The following is a 20,488-nucleotide window of genomic DNA, read 5'->3' as shown; positions in this document are numbered from 1 at the left end:
GTCAGATTTAAGAATAAGTTATCACTTTTAAGGATAATTAAGGACTTAAGTTGGAACAATCACATTTAAGACTTTATCTGCGGACATCCAGTGTTATATACTAGGTGATGTTTTTAGACCCATAATACTGATGTTAGCGTCTGTATCCATAAGGAGGCCATTAATACGTCTGTAGATGTTTAAGGTTAATCTCATTCAAATAACTTTATAACCTTTGAGCGACTCCATCCAGTGCAGAGTGGTGTCGTGCAAAATCTTCTTTGTTTAATGGTCAATTGTAAAATATCACATCAGTATCTGATTTAGGACCTCATATGAACTGGCCCAGATTAGAATGGAAAATCTCCATGTGATTTTTTCTGTTCACATTTTCTTAAAAAATAGTACACGGTGAAAAGATCAGATCTGGAATCAGCCCAAATGTGTCTGATAATGTAATAGTTTTACAGTGGAAAAATGTAAATGTGGCAGCAAAGTCTGACAAAAGCAGCAACTCCTCATTCAGATATATGAAACACTTCTCATCTTATCAGGTTTAAATGAGCTTGAACCCAGAAATAAAAGCACATAGAGAAATATTAGCTGTCTATTCAAATAAACACTTTATTTTGGAAGATGTACTTAAATATACAACTGATTAGAAAAGAATCACTGTTGAACAGAATTGACTTTCATTCCAAAATATTACACCTGATATGAATCTGTATGTTTATTCAAGAGAACCAACGTAATTAGTTTGATTATTTCTATTTTAGTAACACATTTTACACACTTTAGATCACTATAAATTATATCTTAAAGTTTTATTCAAGACTACTACAAATCTAATTTGGAATGAAACATTACAAATGGCTGCTTCATGTCACATTAAACAGGGGATGAAATCATCTGTTTTACATCATGTCATAGACAGTGGCTGTAAAACTAAGTTGTAATGATTTATCTAACATTTTGTTTCACAGAAACAAAGATGTACATTGTAAGCACTGTGCCACTTCTCCGATGGCACTTTATGTAGTGCATTTTAAATTCAGGATTATGTTTGTCTTCTCAGGTTACGGACAACTTGAACTTCAAAAAAAGGTTTAAGACATAACATGCATTTGTTTGTGATCCATTTGCAAATAATGTCACAAACATTACACATGAACATTCTTAGATAACAGATCTGTAGAAATTTTTGATCAAGCTTGTAAATCTGTCATTGTCCTAAATTGTATGAAACATAATTCAGTAAGAGGTCAAGAACCAACCCCAAACACCTTATACTCTATGCTTAAAGCACTAACATATAGTTTACATCAGACATTCCTACACATTTCTCCCTCACCTATAGTGTTAGTATCAGACATTACTTTTCTAGCAGCTTCCATCCCTTTACTCTGCAATCCTATGTGTAATTTATACAACATTATGTATTGCTTCTTTAACGTGATTGTCATCTAATGCCATTTTATCCACTTTTATAATTTTTCTTATTTCAGTTTCCCAGACACATACATTTTTCTTTAAGTCTCACATTGGGCTTAATCTGTCTGAGAATCTGATTGTTAATGATACTGAGGTTAACATCATGTACTGTTTCCTTATGTTATTTTTGTCATTTTCCTCAACATAAAAGAAAATTACTACCACATACTGTATTCCTGCAGGTCAGAAAATGTTTCTCTCATCTGTCCATTAATCATTAAACACTAGTTATTTCTTGTTAGTGGTTCACAGGTTCAAACAGTGTATTCACTCTTTACTCATCCTCCAAAGATGTTCACAGATGTACTAGTACCAAAAAAAAGTGACTGCTTTGGTCCTAATAGGTCAGCGTTTAACCCACACATTCCTAAAAATACACACCTTTGCACATTATTCTCAAACACAAACAACTTCTAGGTTTCAACACCATTTAACATCTTAGGGGCAGATAAAGAAATTCATTATTCACAGCAAATGTGATAGATGCCATCGCTCCACAGGGGCTGAACACTTGACGTCACACACAGGAGGGATTACATCTGCTGTGGATCCTTCCGAGTAGGCATAAGTGGGTTTATGAAGGCACAAAAGGCTTCACCGCTGTCAGCTCTTCTCATCTTCACCACTGTGTTCGCTACATTCACTGTCCAAGTGCATGGAGCTCAGCTGCTCCTCAAAGTTCAAGAATTTGTGGTTGGATTCCTTCTCCAACATCTTCTTCCATGTTTTTACTGGAAGGCAAAGAGAGAATTATAGTCTAGGCTTCCCTTCTCCACTTCAGCTCTGATAAAAATACAACTGGAATATACATTAATTATGGTTTTCATATGAGCTACTGTTTCCTATCCAATGTACATCATTTTCACAGATATTATTTGCATGAATCATTTGCATGTTTTTACCTTATAGGCTTTGCATGATGTTGGGTGTTTTTACCTCTTTCTACCTGAATACCAGGTGTAACATTTGCATATTTTAATCATTGAACTGGGTGTTAAATTTGAGCTTTTATATCTTTAGGACCAGCTGCAACACATGTTCTTATCTCCATGACAGGCTGTGATAAGTGTTACCTTTAAGACTGATGTTTGTGTATGTATATTCAGGTATTAGGAGACTATTTGCCTGAGTCTTAATGGCTTAAAGAAACAGTGTCTTACTGTACTGTGGTTCCTCTGGCTGTGTGATCTCTGGACCAGACTGCATCTCCTCGGCTGGTCTCGGGCTGCTGATCTGCAGCTCCTCCGTATTAGCCGCCTGCTCCTCCTCTAACTGTTCTGTCTGCTCCAGACTCAACACCATCACCTCATAAGCTTTCCTGGCCTCAGATGACAACTCAATCATCTTATGATAGAAGTCCTGCAGGTAAGAAATATACCACTATAAGCCTCTGAAATATTATAATTATCGCTCACAAGTTATTTTTAATTTGAATAAAATGTCTAATAAATAAGCAGGTTGGCAAATAGAACTACTGTATTAGTTGAGTGCTGTAGATGAAGTCGGACCTGTGCACCGTCATAGTTGAAAATGCCCACCAGGCTGACTGGCACAGCCTTGTTGACGCAGCGACCCAAAGCTTTTCTGGTGAGAGCGAACACAAAGGGCACTCCCTGCTCACGGCAAGTGTCGATGATGTTATGTAGGGCCTCATCCAGGCCTCCTGCAAGTGAGATATGCTTCTATGACCATCACATCATTCATACCATCTTCAAGTCAGTTTTTCATGTGCTACTTCTGTGAACATGACTGCTGATACTTGGAAATAGTCACTCTTAACAGCTAATAGATGTACTCTTTCCAGAACTGAAGGTGACTACTGCTAGTGCTAACATGACTGTAGAACCAATAGCTCAATGCAAAGAATAAATACATATTTAAACATGTATTCTTATGCAGAATTTTAGAAAAAGAAACACATTACCATAAATATTTAATAGCATTATATCCTACTTTCTATGTTTTTGCATTTTAACTAAATATATAACAGCTTATAAATGAAGAAAATCTTAAGAACCTGAAATCACAGAGTATGTAACAACACAATGTAAAAATTTGCTTCACTTCGGTCTGAATCCACCTTAAGAGTGACGCAGTACCTTTGGACTGGATGCGTTCACAGTTGGGTGAGATGATGACACACTTGACCTTCCTGAGTTTGAGGTGCTTCAGGACCTCTCGCAGGCCCATCACAATGCGCCTCTTCATCCGGGCTTTCATGGGGTCCTTCTGGTACAGGCGGTCTTGGAAGCGGACCAGCTCCTTCAGCAGAGTTGTCACACATTCGTCCACATCCTTGCTCAGCATCTGACTGCAGTAGCTGATGTTTACGAGAAAATACAGTTTAAAGTTTAAAAACACACATCGACACCAAAAAAAGACAATGTGTGTGTTTTCTCATTCTTACTCTCTGAACTTCCTGCTGTGGATTTTGGGTCGATGATCGGGCATAGTGACAGGTGAGATGGTTTGTTGCTCTACAGACTCCTCCTTGTCAGTCTCCTCGTCGTCATCATCTCTCACCATCTGCTTTGTGCCATTTAACTCCAGCTCATCATCGCCTTCGATCACAGGTACACAGATTTCATCTGAGGTTCCAGAGACACAAAGCAAAACAAATATGAACCTTATTCCATGATCTCATATTTATTTAGTGGTTAAAAAAGCAGTCTCTACCTTCTGTGTTTGCTTTACTTTGCTCTTCCTCTGCTGAATCCAGAACAGCTTTGGGCTCATTCTCAGGCAGCAGTCCTTTCTCCTCCAGCAAACGCCTCTGTTTCCTCTCCTCCCTTTCTTTTAAAATCACCTGAGGACCAAATAGAAATAAACCAATGACAAGCCTGTAAAACTCAAATAGGTTTCTCACAAACTGCAACACATCTAAATGTGGACTGACCTTTTTGAGAGCAGTGGGTTTCTTGGCTCTGGGCACTTCTCTCTGCTTGCCCTTCTTTACCAAAGGGCTGGTGGAGTCCAGAGGGTTGTGGGCAATTTTTTCCTGCTGCCATGGGGGCTTCTTCTGAGCTGTCGGCTGCTTATGAGCGACAGGCAGGCCTCCACCAACTTAAAAAGACAGATGAGAAAGCTTACAGTACAGCTGTGTGACACAACAATATCATTCATCTATCATTATATATTGTCATTGTTCCCATACATTTTTATGGGCAACATTTCTCCAAAACTTTTCACGGACTGATGTCATTTCTAAGACTAGTCACAGCCTTAGTACACACAGATAGAGGTGCATTTCAGTTAATTAATGCATGAAAATTATATTTGACTAAAATCTATGAATCTGTTTTTTGGGGCATTGCAATAAAATAGATACAAATTAAGCAAAACTCACATCTTTAGTCTAATGACAACAAAAAGCCACCCCATAACCCAAAGTAAATTCTGGGATGTAAGTCATCATCATTATCATCATCAGGGGTGAAAAAAAGTGTCAAAAATGCAAACTCTCTAGTGGCATCTGGGGACATGCTCCACCATGAAGAAACTGTTTTAGACATTAGCTTTAAAATGTCTGTTTATTTCATTGTGTCACAGATGGCACTCAGTACTTCTCACTATGTAGACTGCAGTTTGCAGTGTTCCACAAGGCGAGACATAACACATTTCCGATTTAACTTTTTAGTACTTAACACAAAAGTTTTATTGCATTACATTACATTCTTATTTGAAAATTGGCACAAAGGTTCAAAATAAATGGAGAATTGGTACGTGCTAGCCGTTGGGTAAATTATTCAAAATGTATTGAATACCTTTTCATGTGGTCATTTTACATAGACTGTTACATTTACAGAAAATGTGCAGTCGTATAAAGTGCATCGTTATATGGATATGAAACTACCTATATTTAGTGATTGAGTGTCTTTCACAGCCATGGTTTTACATGACAGTAATTCTACCACCAACAAATTAATCTTTTCAATAACTTGTACCATATATTGGTGTACTTAACACCAGAGATTAAAATGATTTCTTTAAATGCCCAAGAAACTGACCACCACCCACCTGAAAGAATGACCGGTTTGGCGTCCTGCTTGGTTTTCTGAGACTGTTGCTTCTTTTCTAGGACAGCCAACATGTTTCCAATGTCCAGCTGAACAGGAACCTTGCTCTTCTTCCCAGAAACCTTTTCAGCTTTCTAGAAATTTCCATAAACAAATGAACACAATAAAGATAAGATAGATTCATTGCCTGTTATTTACCCCAGGGTATAATCAGATATTGAGCCATTTTAGGGGACAAATACAGACCTGCCCTTTTTTCGTTATCTCTGTGGGAAGAGATTTTGCAGTATTTGTTTTCTCTTTGTTCTCAGCAGACTGATGCTGAACATTTTGTCTTTGGTTTTCCTTAAAAAAAAAAACAATGAGGCAAATTTAATACCAAATATATATATAAACATTTCACTGACTCCACATGATTAAATGCCTTTGCAGTTTTGTTGTTGTTGTACTTTTGGTATTTTAAGTCCAGCACCATAGTTATTAAACAAAACCTACATCATTGCATAGTTTTGCTGTATTGCTGTGGATGATCAATCTGTCGGTCAAGACAGGAGTCAAGCCTGGGAACTCCTCTTCATCCTAGAATCACAAACATATAAACCATCTGCAGTGGTGTTTTAGAAATTTTGACATTTCATAAAAATAGAAAATAGGGTCTTAAGATTTCAATGAAATACTAAAAATATTGACCTCAAACTTTGGAGGCTCCTGATGAAGTAACAGTTCTTCTGACTCTGTTTCTTCACCAGCATGTTTGGCCTTCTTCTTCTTTTTTTTCCGTTTTTTCTTTCCTGGAGCTGATTCTTCCTGTTGTGCTGGTGTTTCCTCTACCTGCCAACGAGAAAAATAGAGGGACAGTGTTGAAAGACAGGACATGGCAGGAAACCCCAGAGATTCCCCAGGCTGTTAACATTTAACTATGTATAAAGGTTTTAACAAATTCTACAGCCAGTTTCAGTATTTGACTGATAGTAACTTTTTGGTTGACATCACATCATGGGTAAAGTGAGGACACCAAATCAGTAAAGGGCTCTGTGAAAACCCTCCTCCCACTTCTGTTGCATCTGTTAGGTCATCTGTACTGATCCTCTACAACACATGGCATGTCATTATGTACTGCTTGCCCTGGATGTGCTGGATCAACTTGTGTAGATGATTAAACTTGTATTTCTGGCATTAAAATAAAGAGTGGAATTTTGTCAACTGAATATTGGTACCGTCACCTCAATATAACTATAAATGATGAAATAAAGATCACTATTATGGATGCAATCTAAAACCTAGCTCATATCCATAATGGATAAAAGTCTGACTTTGATGGCTCTCCTGATGTAAATCCATAACAGTATCGTGTGATGGCAGACATCTGCTGATAGCTTTGTTTTTCCGCTTTCCCATGTGAACAACTCTTGCACATGGTGAAGTGGGATTCAAACGTGTTATTTTCAACAGTCTTCAACCAGTGACTAAATGTGCCGTTCCCAAACCAGACCTGTAAGTTCAACAACTTACAGTTACCATTAGATGGAAGGGATATGAACAGAAAATGGATTAACTTGTGAAAGTAGCAACTTTATTTTTACATCATGAAGGTGTCATGTTAACCCACATACCACACTAGCTGAATGTGTGCTCTGATTAATTTTAACTAGATACAGCTTGTATCATCAAAACACACACCATCCTTGCACAGCTCTATCCTCTTGATCAAAAGACTAAATATAAAGATTTAATGACCTGAAATAATTTCCCACCACTATGGAAAAGTGAAGTCACTTATCAAACTGTCTGTGTTGACACATGGAGTAGAGTAGTAGAATCTCACCTGATTAAATCTTAGTGATAGAATTTTAATTGCAATATCAATTGATAACTAGAAAAGCACTCAGAGTGCAGAACTCCGCCAAGGCAGATCAGTGCCCCCCCCCCCGCATCACCACCAAAATTTAATCATTTGTTCCTTGTGCCAGTATCAACATTTCCTGAAATTTTCATCCAAATCCGTCCATAACTTTTTGACTTATCTTGCACACAGACAGACAAACAGATAAACCAACGCCGGCAAAAACATAACCTCCTTGGCGGAGGTAATTACAACATGTCACATATCAGCCAAGTATAGATGTGGAGATGTTGTTTGCTCTCACACCACTTAAATTACAATATGCCTAATGATAAGTATGAGTGAGGCCAAACAATTATCAGATACTGAAGATTTTTAAGGGCTACAATTCAGATTTTTGAACCCTGCATCAATTCTTTTTTTTTATTTTTAATGTCTGTATCACATAGGGTATATTATAATACCTGCATGGAGTTGCTGCTGATTGTCTGCTGCTGTTGGATAATTTTTTTCGGAGGCTGAGAAGCAACATTAGCCCAAGAACTCAGCACAGGAGCAAAGCAACTGCTCTGAGCCACAGCCGGCTGATCTGCTCACATCAAAAAAGATGATTAACACCAGACATATTTGTACTGCCTTTCAAACACTGAAAAAGTGACTACATTCTACCCAGTATGGTATCTGGAGAGTCTGGCTTCACTTCAGTGGCACATTGTGGGGGGCCAGGCTGTGTTGAGGATCCTTTTTTGCCCAGCTAGAAAAAACAAAACAGTAAATTGAGTTTAACTGTTTACAATCTATAAAGCATTAGCATTATATATCGACATATTTATTACAACACATTGGATATTTCCAGGACCTCACCTTCCATGCTGACTGAGATGGAGGCCTCCAGGACTCATTCTGAACAAGAGGAGGGTCTACTTTGCCCATCGGGACACCAGCTAATTCTGGGAAATCATCCATCTTCACCTCAAATGGAACAGAGCCAGTTTGTGCTTTTACTGACTTCCCTGCAGAGTTCGGGGCAGATCTAGCGCCTCTAAAACCTGCAGGATATAGGGAAAAAAAACAATTCGCACAGACTGTTGTGAAAGAAATCTAATATACCAAAAGATGGATGTTATACTGACTGATCATGAGATAACTAACCTCTTTTTTGTGAATCCACTAAGTCTTTGCTAACAATTCTGCTTTGTGCAAGAACATCACCACCCACTTTGGATGTCTGAAAATTGTTGAAAAGAACTGGTATTACTCAAATGAATGAACATAATTTCCTTGTGTTCTCTGGTACTCCAATGGAAACTGACCTTGATTTGAGGATCCCGTCTGGACCTGTCATCATTCTCTTTGACACGACGGCTGCTGCTATAGCCGCGAGGCCTTGGCACATCTTTTCCTGCTGGCAGTCCATTGGTATTGGCTGGAATCTGCTTTAGGCTCAAGCTTGACCGACTCCTACACAGAATTTACAAATGGATCAATTAACAAATCCATGCCCTGGGTCATTAAGGTCAGATTCGGATCATGAGGAAATAGAAGCATCTTCCTACCCTTGTACACTCTGGTCAGATACATATGGGCTTGGTAGTATAACAGGTGGTGATGAGGCAGTGTGTGGCCCCGCACACTCCCTTCTCTGTGGGTTCTGATGTCTATCTTGGACAGACTGGACAGCAGGTGACAGTTTGCTCTCCTGGAAAAAGTAAACATTGTCTACTATCGACAGCAACCTTTGACAGTCACGTTTCTGGCTGTTGTTCAACCGCACTAGATGATTTTTAACATTCACAGTTTTGCTCTCCTACAAATCATGTTTAGTACAATCTGAGATTCTAATAAGCAATTAATCTGTTAGCTAGGCAGCTAACGTCACATAAATTAGCATCTAACTTGCCAACATTGCTAGTTCAGCTAAGCTTTTGAGTAACCCGTCAAACTATTTTTTTACTGCACACGGTTGGTGATTCCAACTAACTAGTCATGTTCAATAGTTAGTAAAGTATCCTTCATAACTGCTTCCAAAAACTTAAGTTTACTAATAGTTAGCTTGTTTTAAGCTGACGCACCATTAGCGTAGTCCTACTAGCTTGCTAGCATGTTTTCTGGCTACATTAACAACCAAAACTGTAGTTCCGTTCAGTACCTTGTCCATGTTCAGGGTTCCTCAAACACAGTCACATCTCCGCATTTGTCGTCTATGTATTATTTGCTGCCCTATCGTAAGGGCGGTACATTAATCTGTGTGTTGGCTAAGCAGCAGGCAAAGCAACCTGTTACATAGCATAACAGCTAGTACAACCTGATTGAAACAGCTGATGTTTAGTGACATAGCACAACAGTGACATCTACTGGACGGACGGCGCAAACACACACGTTTTTACCTCTGAATTTTTCTAATAAGTTCAGAACATGTGCAAAAAGAATACAAAAGAGAAAAAAATAGTTAATGTCTAGAAGTATATGGGTCTATAAAGATGCTTACCACTTTTTAGGATTCTGTTTCTAACTATTTCTTACCTCTAATCTGCATTTATATGAAAAAATAATGACATACGTAAGTGTTTGTGCACTATTTTCCAGAGATCAATATTCTGAATAATAAATTCCCATGTTTTACATTTTTACTATAGTTGTATTTGAACAGAATTCATGAGCGAATTTAAAAGATACTGATCAGGTAGAAGCCAGACATTTTTCCACACTACAAACTGATTCCAATATGAAATCACATAGTAATAAAAGGTCAGCTGCATAGAAGGCACTAACAGCATGCCGATTTCAAACTGAAGTAAACAACACATATTTCTCCTCATACTTATTTCTTTTTGTAACAATGCAATAACACCTAAAAGCAAGGCTGAACGTGTTTCATTAAAATATGCTGAAATATTAAATCTTCGAAGCAAGATTTCAACCCACTTTTTATTTGAATAACAAGAAAATATAACCACAACATTTTTCAACACAACTAAAAAAAAAGTTATTTTGTTAGCGTACAAAATCCAAGTGATTAATAAAATACTGTATTTAAAAAAGATATTTATACTCGACAAATGTAATTTTGTTCGTCCCCCACCCATCCAACCCTGTATGGGTGATATATTTACATGTGCACAGTAAAGCCATTAGATACACTCATCTCTTATTCTGTTATCCAGCTCTCATCTTTTTGTATTATTTTGTTTAATCAACAAAGCAGAAAACATGACTCTCCTTATTTATGTAAGAAGAAGTAATTTGTTCTGTGCTTGCTTTCCCAAGAACTGTAAATAATACATTCAATGAATCACAATGCATGTCTCTGCGGTTGGAGTATTGGTTTGTAGAAAGCCTCAGTTGGCTCTTCCAGTCTTCAATCACTCATCCTTTAGGCTTTGGTCTCTACTCAGCAGAGCCAGAGGGATGATGAAGGATGCTGATGTGAGAAGAAAGCAGGTCTGAGCTCCAGCAATCCAGTAAACTGTGAAGCAAACACATGGGTTAAAAAGAACATTTTCATCTCAGGGTCTGGACAATATAATGTAATTATGCACAATTTTGCAACAATGACTTTCACTATTAACACCTTACATGTGGCTTTATGTGTAGGCACTAAAGCTGTTATTGTAATATTTAAATAATAATCCAGTGCAGGGTATTAGACCTAAATGTTAAATAATATCTAAGCATTTTTAGCATTATTTGGCGCATCCATTTTCCAAAACATTTAGCGTAGTGTTTGATTTGAGGACAAGAGGACCTCCTGTGACTTGCCCTACTACTCTTTCTGTCTTAGTAAAGCTTCCTTACCAGATGATGACACAACTGGCCCCAGTGCTCTAGCCAGAGCTCCCAAACTACGCAAAATCCCCATCACTGTTCCTTTCTGATTAGCTGAGCCTGAAACAACATCCACAACAAGACAGTTAGCCAACATTATGCAAAATCCCATTACAGTATGATCAAAACAGTGTGTGAGCTCTGTTAAACAAGAATTAAGTCTCTCACCATGATCGGACACGAGAGTCGACAAACATGGAACTACTATGGCTGCCGCTGTAACAAGGGAGAGATGTCAAATGAAATAAGAATACATGAAACTCTACTTGTGAAAATTAGCAAAATCCATCGCATGCAAGCTGTGAAATGACATCTTATTTTTACCCAACCAAATATAGTTTCCTAATTATATTGCAATTTTAATTAACTACATTTTATTCATTAGTTGTTGTTTTTTTATAACTTATACTTAAGGCAATGGTTCCCAACCTTTTTTGGCTCGTGACCCCATTTTAACTTTACAAATTTCTGATGACCCCAGACAATCAAAACAGAAACATTTTTCTCTTGGAGATGTCTTAGATGTCTCTAAGTCTCTAAGTGGTCTTGGAGTGATGCTGGGTGTCATGCTCATGCAGAAATACAGCTTTTGAAAGTGGGGGACCATTTTATCCTTCATAAAGTTCACTACATAGTGGAATCTGTAGTTCCATCAATAAATTTGAGCTCTCCAGTAGCAGGATTATGCAGTCTAAAATGATGAACCATGATTAACTCCAGGTATCAGACACTTTTCTTGATTTTGCTCTTCATGTTGTACCCATAGATACTGTACCCCATCACATCCAAAAAAGTTAATTTAGCATTTAAAACAGTTAATGCCACAATAAACTTTGTAAATAGCTGAATTAAATTAAATGATCTGCTCCTGGTTTTGCATCAACCCATCATTCAGAATCAGCAGATTAATACATGACTCACCATAGAAGGGTAAACAAATACCTCTTGAATATATTATTCACTGCTGCTTTAAAGTCTATAACCATCAGTTGTATGAAACCAGAACCGCCTTCATATAATACGTGGATTAAAAAAGTTTGGGAGCAGATCACATTCTTACTAAGGCTTCAGAAAACCACCTTTACTAAAAGATGGGAACCAATGTTGCCTTTGTTGCTGCAATAATATTTATTGGTGATGCAAAACCCCATGTTGTTAATCAAAGGGATGTTATCCTGCTTCTGACTAGAAGTTATACTAAGAGTCTTATTTTTGGAAGTGGAAATTATTTGTTTAATGTGATTGTAATTGTTTTCTTTAATTTCCATCCTATGTTGTCTATGGAGGTTTGTAAGAATACACATACAGCTGAGAAAAAGGAAAAGAAACTAATTAAACTGTATTTATATGTATGCATTGTATTGTACTGATAAAAAAAGAAAATCTAATAAAAACTAAGTGAAAAAAGAAACAAAAAACATGACTCACCAAAGGAGTATAATGCCAAGCCGATGTATAAAGCTGTTACATTCCATGACATCCCAATGAGGATAAATGCTGGGATCAGTGCGACGATAGCCTAAGAATTACATCCACAGTTCAGTAAAGAAAACACATATTCACAAATGCATCATTTCCACCAGCGGTACAAAACTGAATTCACTGCACAGGTATTTTTCATGTAAACTAAACGTCCTCCTACCACTCGGACAGCCTTGATGTGATGCCCAGGTTTGATTCGACGAGCGTATCCTCCCTGGATCAACGCCATGATGACGCCAATGAAGAAGAACATCTTTCCCTGCTGCATACTGTAAAGAGAAGATAAGCTTTTAGCACTGACAAGGCTTCTGCTGAAGCGTGTTTGCTATAATTGATGGAGTATTAAAATCACCTTGTAAACTGGAAGCGCTGGTGAGTCAGAAAACTCAACGTGAACTCCAGACCGGAGAAGAGGAAGAGGTAACAGAAATAAACCAGACCTAACACTTGGAGCTTCTGCATTTCTGGAAAGACATTCCCACCCATCCCATCAGTGCGTCTAAAGTTCATTCACATGCTATAAAGTGATGAGGAAAAGTTGACTGGAACACAGATCAAACACTTATCTAGTTCTCAACTCACTTTGTTTTGAAGGTGGATCTTTTGTCCTGGTAACAGCTGAAAAGTGGAACAAAGCTAATGGGTCCAGGAGGTCTCTGGGGTCCAGGAGGTCTCTGGAGTCCCCAAAGCCTGAAGCTGAAGTCTGGGATGAAAAGACAAAAAAATTCAAAGTCAGACTCAGATATCTAACCATAACTTATTTCCTTTTATTCTTTATTTTTAAATTGTATGCTACCACTTGATGTACCTTTATGTGTGCATGATGATTTTAGTGTGTTTTGAAGCAAATGTTTCATTACTTTTTTTGTTCTTTGTATATTACTGTATGTGTTTGTCTAAGATAAAGTACAGTTGATGTTGTTTAATTACCTTGATTTTACAATATAAAAAAGTTAAATCTCTTTGTTCATAATGTATGTATTTTTTTTTTTTTTTAATTACATAAATTACATCCATTTTGTTACAAATATAGCTTAAAGGTGCACTATCCCCCTGACACCCAGGAAAGTGAAAGTTTTGGCCTTTTTACATTAAACAATTGTCTTAATTGGAAACTGCATAATGCAACAGTTTTTTCAGATACATTTTTAAAATCATTTTATTTATTTATTTATTTTTAATGGAATGTCCTTTGCAATGGACAGCACTTTTTTTTTTAAGCAAAACTGTGAAACTTTTGTCCCCTACAGAGGACAAAAATACATTGCTGGGTCACAGGAGGATATGTAAGATTTAGAGATATTTATTTCTAGAAATGAAATAAAATATTCACAATTACATTTTCCTTAGTCTACTATTACCGCCACATTAAAGAATAGTTGTGTTTTTATTCCCTTAGAATGAGTCTTTTGTATCTACACAGGCAGTTGGTCTTCCATGTTCAGCAGCCATGTTTCTACAGTAGCCCAGAAAGGACAAATCAAATACTGGCTAACCATATTCACTATAACCATTTGTGTTTTTCCACTTTGGAGTTGGCTTGGAAGAGTGCACTTGTATTCGACTGGCTACAACCTGCAACCTCAATAATAATAATAATAATAATAATAATAATAATAATAATAATAATAATAATAATAATAATAATAATAATAATGATAATGGATAAGATTTCTGTAACGTTTTCAAAGCACCCAAAGCACTATACATTATTGATCAATTATTCATTCACTCTCACATTGCCACTCTGGTGGTGGTACAATAAATGACACTCCGTCCTACATACTGCACATTTAATACCACTCATTTCGTGACCATTTACAGATCTGGGGAAACCTGCTACAGTTTTTGCATCACTAACTAACCTTAATGTCCTTGGTGAGCGTCTCTGGCAGCATGAGCCAAATAAAGAGCAGATCAGCAGCACTGAAGGCCAGAGCAAGCAGAGCTGTGACCTGATAGAAGACGTTTCCTGACGATCTGGAGCTGATGGCAAAGTAGGCGCCCATCAGAGGTCCAACGGTGAAGCCCAGAGAAAAGGCTACGCCGATCATAGCCTGGTGACAAAACATGTATGGACTTAACAAAACTGATAGACAAGTTGTGATAAAACTAAGATGCTTACTGTTCTAACTGTGTTTAATATGTATATTTGGTATATATTTAGAGCTATATATTTCACTTAAATAATTACAGTTACAGGTTACAGGATGTGTTATTGCTACGAGTTCCAAAAGTCAGAACAGAACTGGGAAAGAAAGCCTTTAAATGTTCTGCTCCTACTGCCTGCTCTCTTTAAATACATTCGAAGTTATTTTTAATGATTGGGAAAAGGATTAATCTGGATTCTCATTGATTGAATTGGGTTCTACTTTCAGATACTTTTAAGCAACATTGTTGTGTACTTAAGTACCTTTTAAATTATGGTGTTGTTTTATATGTATGTTCTTATTTTAGTGTTTTACGTATGGATTTAGAACTGACTTTTATTGTGTTTTATGTATAATTTTAATGTGGATGTATGGCTGTGATTTATACTTTGTGTATCTTCTGCTGCTCCTGTCTTGGCTAGGATACTCTTGAAAAAGAGATTTTTAATCTCAATGAGCTTTTTCACGGTTAAATAAAGGTTATAATAATGTGTATATTTATAGCATTGTATACACAGTATATTTTTTAAAGTATTGATAATTTCTGTCCTGCTTCTTTAATTATACTTGCACAGAGCAGCTGTAACAAACAATAATTTCCCCAGGGATTAATAAAGTATTCTGATTCTGATGTTTCAATACATAAAAGATAAAAACAGAATATGCTTTAAAGCATGTTTGAGATTGCATATTAAACTTGTTTAATGCTTACCATTCCTCTGTTCCTTGCTTTTGGGCAGGGTAAGTCAGCCACGATGGCAGTGCAGAGGCTGACGTTGCCCTTACAAATGCCCCCAATTACCCGAAACAAAAGAAACATGCTGAAGCTCCTGGAAATAGCCCAGACCGCATAGGAGGACATCAGCCCTAACTGGAACACAAGTTGCTCAATTAGAAACAAATGAATCAATTGCGGTAACAAGAGTGAAGAGTTTTATTCTCTGATGATTAACGAGGAATAATTATATCCTGTTACACTCTCATTTTTTCCAGTTGATTCATGTATAAAAAATAATACAATTTGTGTGTAAAAGGATGTGATAAAGATTAATATTAAGTTCAGCATTAGACTCACAGTGGTGAGAATGAGTAGGGGTCGTCTGCCATAGTGGTCTGACAGGGCCCCCGTAATAGGAGAGGCTAGAAACTGCAGCAGAGAAAACAGTGACCCGATCAGGCCTAGAGGGATACAAATCAGAATTATGATCAGAAACTATTGCTGCTCAGATTCAGTGATTTCATAAAATACAAGACAGTTTTGAATTCAATGCAGTACCTCCAAACAGGACAGTGTTGTACTTCTTCTCCAGAGGAATTCCAACAGCTTCCCTGAACCAGTCTACAACACTCTGTAGAGACTGATACACAGCATCCTGCTCAAGACAAAACACAAGGATTACTCCATCACCATGGAAAAATACAAACACAAGAAAACAGGTCAGTTCACCATGAGTCAGGCTTGTGCACCATCATGGCACATGTTAGTCTAATCTCTCGTGAGTCAGTGGTGGTTTTTAAGGAGAAGGTTTTACACACAAAGCCAACTTTGTTCAGTGCAGTAGCATGCTTTCTGTCCGTCTGATACATCGGAAATAAGTCACAGACCCCTTGTCACATGAAAAATGAGTACAACTATTTTAATTGCCTCATCAAAGTGATATAACCTATTAAATTTCATTAGTTTGTATGACTTTATAACAACATTTTAAAGTGAGTAATAAAGCTGAGAAGTCCTGAAAACATACAATACAGTATTCAAGACTGATTTCTGTCAAACTGTTACCAGAAGCTCTTCAATATAATTTAAGATCAGGATATTTTGATTTTTACAGCTCAACCACTAAAACACATCCCAAATACATGAATACAGGTTTAATCCCTGTACTGTGCCAAAGTCTTGGTCCACATTTATCTTGGTTTGCTTTTGTGTTGAAATAGGCATAAATATTTATTTCTAAGTCTTTTTTGTCAAGTTACAAAAATAAATACAGGAAATATTTGCACAGCATTAAAAACATAAAAATCTGAACTTAATGGTTTCTACCGGCTGTAGTCAGCATTTAATGTATCCTGTGTTCCCATGACAAAAAGGTTCATAAACAACTAGAAACACTTGAAAATTCTGTAAAAGCATTTTCCCTGAAACTTTTAAAATGCTGTACATATTTGGCATATATCCTAATTGTGTCTTAGTAGAGAGACTGAGAATTGCACATATGTGATCTGTATAAGTTTGTTAAATTAACACAGTACTGCAAGGTTTACACTATCATTCATTTTGCCAGTTAACTGTCTTGCCATTTAATGTAACTAACTCATAACTTCCAAACACCGTTAACATACTGTGCAGTAGTAGAAGTTCATATTTAGCCTCTGTAATCACTGTTTAACCAGATTAAAAAACTTTTCAACGCTTTGGAAGTTCAGGCAAATTTCAGGCAAAAACTTAAAATCAGCTAAATAGTACATCCATATTGTGGCAATAGTAATGTACAGTTGTGCTCATAAGTTTTCATACACTGACAGAGTGCACATGGGACGGTGTTGGATGTTCCAACATGACAATGACCCAAAACACAAGGCCAAGTCAACCTGTCATTGGCTACAGCAGAAATAAGTGAAGGTGAAGGGGTGTCCATCTCAGTCTCCTGACCTCAATATCATTGAACCACGTTGGGGAGGTCTCAAAACATGCAGTTCATGCAAGAAAACCCAAAATCTTTAAGGAACTGAAGGTGTTTTGCCAAGAAGAATAGGCAGCTTTACCATCTGAGAAAATAAAGAGCCTCATCCACAACGACCACAAAAGACTTCAAGATGTCATTAATGTTACAACGAGCAAGTGAGTGAATGAATAATGGATCAATAATGTCAAGCGCTTTGGGTGCCTTGAAAAGCGCTACAGAAATCTAATCCATTTTTATTATTATTATTAAAGGGGCCAATACAGAGGATTAAGAACTAGGGTATGGAAACTTTAGATCAGGGTCATTTGGATAGTTTCTGTTGTCAGTAAGATTTGAAAAGAGCAAACACATTTGTTTGATAATAAATGGCTTCACCCAACCACTAACCACGAGTGAAAGAAAAGTTTTTGTATTATCATTCATACTCTCTGAATCATATATTCTGCTACAGTATGTAAACTTATGAGCACAACTGTATAGTGTTGTGGTGTAAAAGCAAGATCTCAGTGGATGTTGTGTCTGAAAAATGACTGTCTCACCCCTGTTTGTGCGTAGTAGTCCAAAATGGAGGGCAGTAGAGGAAGGATCAGTGTAAACCCCAACAGGTCGAGCAGGAGGACGACAAACACAGTGTTGATGACCTTCGATGAGAAGGATCCACCATCCTCTGCAGCTTTGTTTACGTCAGACATTCCTCCAGATAAACACAGTGTTTCTTCTGTTCAAGACCAAAAAAAAAAAAAAACACATTACATACCCTCAGTAACAGAAACTAATAAAGCCTTGAGGAGAGAACACAAATTCTGATCCCAGTTTCCTACAAAGATATGGGTAGGACAAAGTTCTAAGTCAGTTGTTAGAGTTTAGTTAGTTATGCTGAGTTTAAGGACTTCCTCAAATTTACGGTATCTTCTTCAATTATATTTCTAAAAAAAGAGCTGCATTGTATGAACATAATCACTTTTCATCTCTAATTTGAAACTACAGTTTATGTGTATTATATGTCTGCAGGCATTATACATCCAGTAGTAAGTGCATCAATTTATTTATTAATTTTGATCTCCATTAGCTGCTGCACACCACAGCAGCTACTCTTCCTGGGGTCATAAACAACATAAAAACAAAGCAACACAATTTCACACAACTTGCTCAACAAACATGATGTACACACACGCAACACAAGAAAACCAACATTCAACAGCAAGCGCACAATGCAAAACAATTACAATAACAGTAATAATACCACCACCACCACCACCACCACCAACAAGAACAACAACAACAACAAAAATAGATAAATAAAATAAAACCCAAAAAGAAAAGCAGAACATCTAGATGACGTCACTATAGGATGTGCAATAGCTCAAACAGTTATTCTTGGGTAAATATGAAAATTGGTTTCTTACACCAGGAAACTTACCCTGAATTTACAGCCACATGTCAAGCTTTTTAGAAAACATTACAGAATTATAGAACCTATAAAATAAAACTTTATTAACCAATAATAGAATAAAAAGTTTTTCCAAACAATAACATAGATAATAGAGATACAACTTCTCACATGCAGCTAATCAATGTTGAACAAATTTTTTTAAAATGCCAGTAAACATGCAAACACACCCTATTTCCATTTACAACATCTTCTTACAGTAAGTCATCAGGACTGTGAGATAAAAGTCTAAGTCAAGGAAGAAGGAAGCAACTCCACTAAATAGTCAGGATCCACTGAGAATAAACTTTTCCCCACACCCTATGAACTCATCAGTGATTGCAATGAAAACAAAAATAAATAAATAAATCAATAAATAAATAAAGTGTCCGCTTGGAATAAATGAGAAAAGTCTGATTTATGGAGAAAACAAGAGCCCAAACCTCTCCGTCCAAAGCTGCTGTTTCATAGATTAGTGATACTGACCACAGCTGATGGCAGACACTTCTTCTCGGGTGCGTTCAAATGCAGAATACGTCACTACTGTTGCGGTGTTTTAGCTTTAACGTACTTCACGGAATAGTACAATCAAAGCTACGGACTACGGCGTGTACTTACCGACTCGGACAGCTTTTCCTCCCCCTCTCTCATCGCTCCATTGCTATTACTCCACACCAGGAAGAGGAGTCCTTTTGCATTTGGATGACAGAAACACACGTAACGCACACAAAGCCAAATGGTGCCTTCACGAACCACCAAAAGCTCGTAATTCCGGCTACAATAACTTCCGAATTCTTTTATCGCGTTACCTGTTTAAAACCCAGGTACCAATATTAACCCTTTCATGCGCAAATTATGAGAACCTTAATCAAAATTTTTTCCTGAGTGTTTTTATTCCTCTTTGGGCATGAAAAAAAACAATGCGACTGAAAATTTTCTCCTGCAAAATAAATAAAAATAAATAAAATAAAAATGATTGGAAAAAAAAATACATAAAAAAAAAGAAAAAGAAAAAAAAAATTCTTATGAACTTATTTTTTATGAAGTTGCAAAAATATCCACTCAGCTGGACACCACACGTTTAACTTTTGATGCACAGAAACATGTATTTACTGATAAATTGTGTGAAAACTATGGGGAGGGCTTGTAATTCTGGGGGTTTATGCTCAGGAGAGATCTACATAATGTTACCAATTCATGTCAGAAAAGATATGTAGTGTCTTAAAACGTTAATAAAGATATGTGTAAAAAAAAAAAAAAAACAGAAAAAAACAACAAAAAGAACAACAAAATCCATGAATATACAAGAGAACAGCTGTAGAATAGCTGTCCACTGTAGTGACCACTGTGCATGAAAGGGTTAATTAAGTTATTGGATAAAAAAGATAAGACTTAGGTACCATTATTAACCCTTTCATGCATAGTGGCCACTCCAGTGGACAGTTCTTCTCCAGCTGTTCTCTTGTATATTCATGGATTTTGTTATTTTAGTTCCATATCAGCCAACACAGTGGACACAAATGCAACACCCCATACATTACAATTCATACCTTACAATTCATTTCTTTTAAAACAAAGTTGTTGTT

At 36.9% G+C, this 20,488-nt stretch overlaps 2 protein-coding genes across 6 annotated transcripts; both read right to left on the bottom strand.

Annotated features, from left to right (window-relative positions):
• Positions 1-578: 578 nt before the first annotated feature.
• Positions 579-9,646, bottom strand: LOC115425908 (selenocysteine insertion sequence-binding protein 2). Of its 2 annotated transcripts, XM_030143768.1 has the most exons (18): positions 9,479-9,646; positions 8,886-9,028; positions 8,643-8,790; positions 8,482-8,557; positions 8,194-8,378; positions 7,999-8,083; positions 7,794-7,918; positions 6,177-6,317; positions 5,982-6,065; positions 5,733-5,831; positions 5,488-5,620; positions 4,367-4,533; positions 4,147-4,276; positions 3,878-4,058; positions 3,570-3,790; positions 2,979-3,133; positions 2,631-2,829; positions 579-2,201 (listed from the first exon to the last, which is right to left on the bottom strand). In XM_030143768.1, the coding sequence occupies exons 1-18, from the start codon at positions 9,485-9,487 to the stop codon at positions 2,074-2,076; spliced, it is 2,409 nt and encodes an 802-aa protein (XP_029999628.1). In that variant the 5' UTR covers positions 9,488-9,646; the 3' UTR covers positions 579-2,073. The 2 variants fall into 2 exon arrangements, with proteins under 2 accessions (XP_029999628.1, XP_029999629.1); XM_030143769.1 differs by lacking the exons at positions 8,482-8,557; positions 8,886-9,028; positions 9,479-9,646 and having other exon boundaries at positions 2,074-2,201; positions 8,643-8,755.
• Positions 9,647-10,239: 593 nt separating this feature from the next.
• Positions 10,240-19,655, bottom strand: LOC115425909 (major facilitator superfamily domain-containing protein 10). Of its 4 annotated transcripts, none has more exons than XM_030143770.1 (13): positions 19,521-19,655; positions 18,013-18,191; positions 16,063-16,159; positions 15,862-15,965; positions 15,499-15,657; positions 14,502-14,693; positions 13,219-13,339; positions 12,989-13,100; positions 12,797-12,905; positions 12,583-12,673; positions 11,323-11,370; positions 11,125-11,214; positions 10,240-10,795 (listed from the first exon to the last, which is right to left on the bottom strand). In XM_030143770.1, exons 2-13 carry the CDS (start codon positions 18,163-18,165, stop codon positions 10,692-10,694), a joined length of 1,380 nt encoding a protein of 459 aa, XP_029999630.1. In that variant the 5' UTR covers positions 18,166-18,191; positions 19,521-19,655; the 3' UTR covers positions 10,240-10,691. The 4 variants fall into 4 exon arrangements, 3 of the variants coding, with proteins under 3 accessions (XP_029999630.1, XP_029999632.1, XP_029999631.1); XM_030143772.1 differs by having other exon boundaries at positions 19,389-19,522; XM_030143771.1 differs by lacking the exon at positions 19,521-19,655 and adding an exon at positions 19,346-19,432.
• Between the last annotated feature and the right edge of the window lie 833 nt (positions 19,656-20,488).

Source organism: Sphaeramia orbicularis, chromosome 9 (assembly GCF_902148855.1).
Source record: "Sphaeramia orbicularis chromosome 9, fSphaOr1.1, whole genome shotgun sequence".
NCBI lineage: Eukaryota > Metazoa > Chordata > Actinopteri > Kurtiformes > Apogonidae > Sphaeramia > Sphaeramia orbicularis.
This window is presented reverse-complemented; position numbering and strand designations above follow the sequence as displayed.